At 40.8% G+C, this 6,146-nt stretch overlaps 1 protein-coding gene across 3 annotated transcripts in view; it reads left to right on the forward strand.

Moving 5' to 3' along the window:
* LOC110526774 (uncharacterized) overlaps nt 1–6,146 on the forward strand; it is a 35,849-nt gene that overhangs the window by 11,139 nt on the left and 18,564 nt on the right. For all 3 annotated transcript variants that reach the window (XM_090222929.1, XM_090222931.1, XM_090222930.1), the window contains 4 exons: nt 16–166; nt 265–401; nt 4,438–4,549; nt 5,390–5,453. In XM_090222929.1, the coding sequence (XP_090079055.1) occupies nt 16–166; nt 265–401; nt 4,438–4,549; nt 5,390–5,453 (464 nt within the window). The remainder of the gene's footprint in view (nt 1–15; nt 167–264; nt 402–4,437; nt 4,550–5,389; nt 5,454–6,146) is intronic.

Raw genomic sequence — 6,146 nt, forward strand, 5'->3', positions numbered from 1 at the left:
TTTCCCATTGTTAAGATGGAGAGAAAATCCCAAACTGCTCTGTGGAGATCCTGACAGAGACTTCAATGTCTAGAGCCTCTGATGTTGAAAGGATTTTGCTCAGTCTGCCTCCGTTCATCAAAACATTCCCTCAGTGGGCTTCATCTGGACTTGTGACTGGCCAAAAGTATGTATGATTCCTCTTCACATTGCTTTTATCACACAATAAGTTCTATATAAATATATGTGTTGATAATAATGCTAAGTGTCGAATAAAAATGAAAGTTTTCAGATTGTTCTCGATGACACATTTGCCAAGATGAACGAAGAAGTGAAAGAATACGTTAATCTGACTGTGACTCCAGCATTACAGTTGAAGGATGTTGGAGTATGTGGGCCATGTCTCGTCTTCTTGGAAGAAAGTAGGCTTTATTTTATTTATCCTTTATTTAACTAGGCAAGTCAATTAAGAACACATTCTTATTTACAATGACGGCCTACCAAAAGGCAGTCATAGCAAGGCAGCAACACACGACAACACAGCATGGTAGCAACATAACAACAACATGGTAGCAACACAACATGGTACGAACATTATCGGGCACAGTCAACAGCACAAAGGTCAAGAAGGTAGAGACAACAATACATCACACAAAGCAGCCACAACTGTCAGTAAGAGTGTCCATGATTGAGTCTTTGAATGAAGAGATTGAGATAAAACTGTCAGTAAGAGTGTCCATGATTGAGTCTTTGAATGAAGAGATGGAGATAAAACTGTCCAGTTTGAGTGTTTGTTGCAGCCTGTTCCAGTCACTAGCTGCAGCGAACTGAAAAGAGGAGCGACCCAGGGATGTGTGTGCATTGGGGACCTTTAACAGAATGTGACTTGCAGAACAGGTGTTGTATGTGGAGGATGAGGGCTGCAGTAGATATCTCAGATAGGGGGGAGTGAGGCCTAAGAGGGTTTTATAAATAAGCATCAACCAGTGGGTCTTGCGACAGATATACAGAGATGACCAGTTTACAGAGGAGTATAGTGTGCAGTGATGTGTCCTATAAGGAGCATTGGTGGCAAATCTGATGGCCGAATGGTAAAGAACATCTAGCCGCTCGAGAGCACCCTTACCTACCAATCTATAAATTATATCTCCGTAATCTAGCATGGGTAGGATGGTCATCTGAATCAGGGTTAGTTTGGCAGCTGGGGTGAAAGAGGAGCGATTACGATAGAGAAAACCAAGTCTAGATTTAACTTTAGCCTGCAGCTTTGATATGTACTGAGAGAAGGACAGTGCACCGTCTAGCCATACTCCCAAGTACTTGTATGAGGTGACTACCTTAAGCTCTAAACCCCCAGAGGTAGTAATAACACCTGTGGGAAGAGGGGCATTCTTCTTACCAAACCACATTACCTTTGTTTTGGAGGTGTTCAGAACAAGGTTAAGCGTAGAGAAAGCTTGTTGGACAATAAGAAAGCTTTGTTGTAGAGCATTTAACACAAAACCAGAGGGGCCAGCTGAGTATAAGATTGTATCATCTGCATATAAATGGATGAGAGAGCTTCCTACTGCCTGAACTATGTTGTTGATGTAAATTGAGAAGAGCTTGGGGCTTAGGATTGCGCCTTGGGGTACTCCCTTGGTGACAGGCAGTGGCTGAGACAGCAGATTTTCTGACTTTATTTACACTGCACTCTTTGAGGTAGTTAGCAAAGAGACACCAATACTCAGAGACACCAATACTCCTTAGAATGGAATGGTCTACCGTATCAAAACCTTTGGCCAAGTTAATAAAAATAGCAGCTCAATGTTGCTTAGAATCAAGGGCAATGGTGACGTCATTGAGGACCTTTAAGGTTGCCGTGACACATCCATAACCTGAGTGGAAACCATATTGCATACCCGAGAGAATACTATAGACATCAAGAAAGCCAGTCAGTTGATTATTGACAAGTTTTTCCAACACTTTTGATAAACAGGGCAAAATAGAAATAGGCCTATAACAGTTAGGATCAGCTTGATCTCCCCCTTTAAATAAAGGATGAACTGTGGCTGCCTTCCAAGCAATGGGAACCTCCCCAGAAAGGAGAGACAGGCTTGGTGATGATAGGGGCAGCAACCTTAAAGAAGAAAGGGTATAAACCATCTGACCTAGATGTTTTTTTGGGGTCAAGTTTAAGCAGTTTAGGCACCTCGGACTCAGTGACTGCCTGCAGGGAGAAACTTTATAGCAGGGCAGGGGGAAAAGAGGGAGAAGAATCGGGGATAGTCGCATTAGAAGGGGTGGAAGATGAGGAAATGTTGGACGGGCAAGAAGGCATGGCTGAGTCAAATAGGAATCCTGACTTAATGAAGTGGTGATTAAAGAGCTCAGCCATGTGCTTCTTGTCAGTAACAACCACATCATGAACATTAAGGGACATGGGCAGCTGTGAGGAGGAGGGTTTATTCTCCACGTCTTTAACTGTTTTCCAGAACTTCTTGGGGTTAGACCCACAGAGAGAGAACTGCTCCTTAAAGTAACTAACTTTGGCCTTCCGGATAGCCTGAGTGCACTTATTTCTCATTTGCCTGAACAATAACCAGTCAGCCTGAGTATGCGTGTGCAGAGCCTTTCACCAAATACAATTCTTGAGGTGGAGTAACTCTGCAAGATCACGGTCGAACCAGGGGCTGAACCTGTTTTTAATTCTCATTTTCTTTATGCGGGCGTGTTTGTTAACAATACCACTGAAAATATCAAAAAAGAAGGTCCAAGCGTCTTCGACAGAGGGGATCATGCTGATTCCATACCATTTCACAGAGGCCAGTTCATGAAGGAAGGCTTGCTCATTAAAGTTTTAGCAAGCGTCTATGACAAATAAGGACAGGTCGTTTCCCTGAGCAGCCATTACGAACACAGGCTGTAAAACAGGGATCACTAAGGTCATTACAGAAAACACCAGACTGATTCCTATAAGGATTATTTGTGAGGATAACATCAAGGAGAGTAGCCTTTTCTGGGTGTTTGGAGTCATATCTTGTAGGGTTGTTGATAATCTGAGAAATATTTAGGGAGTCTCATTGATTTAGGACTTGGTCAGGGGGTTTAAGCATGTCCCAGTTTAGGTCACCTAGCAGGACAAATTCAGACCTAGTCTAAGGGGCCAGGAGAGAGCTTAGGGCAGGTAGGGTACAGGCTGGTGCTGATGGAGGACAATGGCACCCAGCAACAGTCAACAAAGAACTATTTGAAAGTTTAATGCTTAAAACGAGCAAATCAAATTGTTTGGGGACAGACTTGGTGGAGACAACCGAGTGCTGAAGGTGATCCTTGGTAAAGATCAACACTTTGGAAGATCTGTCCCCACCTTTGGAAGATCTGTCTTACTGAAAAAAGGTTATAGCCAGAAAGGTTAACATCAGTGTTCAAAACACTCTTTCTTAACCACGTCTCAGTAATTACCAACACATCTGGATTGGAGCTGTGAACTCACACTTGATTCATTTAGGTAATAAGCTTTTAGTGTTAACATGCAGAAAACCCAGGCTTTTACGAGATCAGAAATCAGTGAAGCAGATATCAGAGCACAAGTCAGAATCGGGGCTGGCAACAGTAGATGGGCCAGGGTGTACATGCACATTCCAGATATCATCAACAGTAATACAATCAAGGCACGGCATAGGACAGGGAGAGCTCTGCCATGCTGATTTATGACATCTGAATGTGCATGAGATGTTAACAAGATCATTTTGAACAGCAATTTCATCAGGTAACATGAATACAAAGCCAGTGAGAGGTGGTTAGAATAGGATGGGAGTCCAAAGTCTGTGTAACCAATAGAGAGAGTCCCGAGTCTGGGAACAAACAGTCTGTTCCACGGTTGGGTAAAGAAAGTTTGTAGTCAAGAAAGTACTGGGCCTTGTTTCCTAATGTATCAGGGACTTTCCGTTTGAATTTGGCCAATGTTTTAGATATTCCTGCAATAATCTATTTATATTTCCTTAGGGGGAAGGATGTTAACATAAATTTGCAAATCTAAAATAATTATTGGGAAATAATTAACTCAAGTTATCCAATGTGTGATATTTTGGACTGAACCCAGGCCTCTTGAAGGACGCCTCAAAGTCTGTGTTGGTGTCATTTCAAGTTTTATTGTCACGTGCACAAGTACAGTGACATGACTTCATTGCAAGCTCTTTCCCAACGATGCAGTAATCAATATCAGTAGTACTATAAAGTCAAGTAAAACAAAAACACACAATAAATATTTGAAACATTTGAAACTTTACTGTGTGCTATGAAACACAAGTAGTGTTTATATTTTTGAGTGGGCTCTACTTATTTGTGAGTTATGATCCGTTTTAGAAGAATATAAAGGTTCTGCCTCGGCTGCCTCGGCATTTGGTTGTCATCTAACAGGTTGTTTTTGGAGAAATACTTGTTTGTTGTATTTTAACAAATGCCTCTCCTTGACAGATAACCTTGGTGTTTACATCTGTAAACAAAAAGGATCTCCTCAGGATATCTACGTTTTTGATTGTTTAGCTATGAAATTCAAAACGTTGAACGTGGACGAGTTGGCAAATGTGTAAGTACCTCCATCTGAAAATGTGCCAAATACTTTGTTTGTGATGACATGAAGCATCACCATAACTGGTGGGCTCTTCATGAAGAGAAACATTTGATCAATTAATGAACTGAACTATCTTCTTCATCAAACTTCTGGCCTTAAAGCTGTAATCCTTCATTTAAACAATAACAAAGCAGCCACCCGCCTGTGTTTTGGTAAAAAGCTGAGGGATGGGCCTGGAGTAATGTAACCATTCTCACATTCAGAGTGAGTGCTATGTATGGATGGAAGAACCATCCATGACATCAGAATGATAGTTTTAACCATGTTCTGAGGCTATACAGTATTTCATCACATTTCTTCTTCTTTGTTTTACTCCCAATGTTTGTAAAAAATCTTATATGTTGGGTTCAGATGGGATACGACAGTTGAACTACGCTCATGAGGCATTTATAAGTTGTATTTTTCACAAATAAATGTGTATATATCATTAATGTATATATCATTAATTGATGACTCCAAAAAATGGGTGCAGCAATGAATGATTCTAGCTTTAAGCCTGTTCTACCTCATCCTGTTAAAGTGTGATGGACATGAATATGTGCTTCGCTAATCTTCAGACTTGCGAAATGCTGTATAATGTAGTGTGGCAGCATAACGAGATTCATTATTTAAAAGCTGGGGTACAGGGCTGAATGGCTTTAATAATGAACAAATCAAATGCATTACAGTCCATAATATAGTTGTATCTATGGAAACTCATAGAGTGGGTTCTATTTCTATGGTAAACTTGTTGCAGCTACAGCTAATAATGCTCATAATGCCATTTTATTCCTGATGTTTTTCATATCTCTTCAGAATGAGAGACATCAGAAGTGACCTGACCTTCATGACCACCAGGACTCCTAAAGAGGCCATACTGGTAATTCAAGATATTCTGATAAACAGTTGAAGTCGGAAGTTTACATACACTTAGGTTGGAGTCATTAAAACCTGTTTTTCAACCACTCCACAAATTTCTTGTTAACAAACTATAGTTTTGGAAAGTCGGTTAGTAATTTTTCCAACAATTGTTTACAGACAGATTATTTCACTTATAATTCACTGTATCAGAATTCCAGTGGGTCAGAAGTTTACATACACTAGGTTGACTGGGCCTCTAAACAGCTTGGAAAATTCCAGAAAATGATGTCATGGCTTTAGAAGCTTCTGATAGACTAGTTGACATAATTTGAGTCAATTGGAGGTGTACCTGTGGATGGGAAAATCAAAAGAAATCAGCCAAGACCCCAGAAAATAAAATGTAGACCTCCACAAGTCTGATTCATCCTTGGGAGCAATTTCCAAACGCCTGAAGGTACCATGTTCATCTGTACAAACAATAGTACGTAAGTATAAACACCATGTGATCACGCATCCGTCATACCGCTCAGGAAGGCGACGCGTTCTGTCTCCTAGAAATGAACGTACTTTGGTGTGAAAAGTGCAAATCAATCCCAGAACAACAGCAAAGGACCTTGTGAAGATGCTGGAGGAAACAGGTACAAAGTATCTATATCCACAGTAAACAAGTCCTATATTGACATAATCTGAAAGGCTGCTCAGCAAGGAAGAA

The sequence above is a fragment of the Oncorhynchus mykiss genome, chromosome 26 (assembly GCF_057628025.1).
Source record: "Oncorhynchus mykiss isolate SJ-2025 chromosome 26, ASM5762802v1, whole genome shotgun sequence".
In the NCBI taxonomy this organism is placed as follows: Eukaryota; Metazoa; Chordata; class Actinopteri; order Salmoniformes; family Salmonidae; genus Oncorhynchus; species Oncorhynchus mykiss.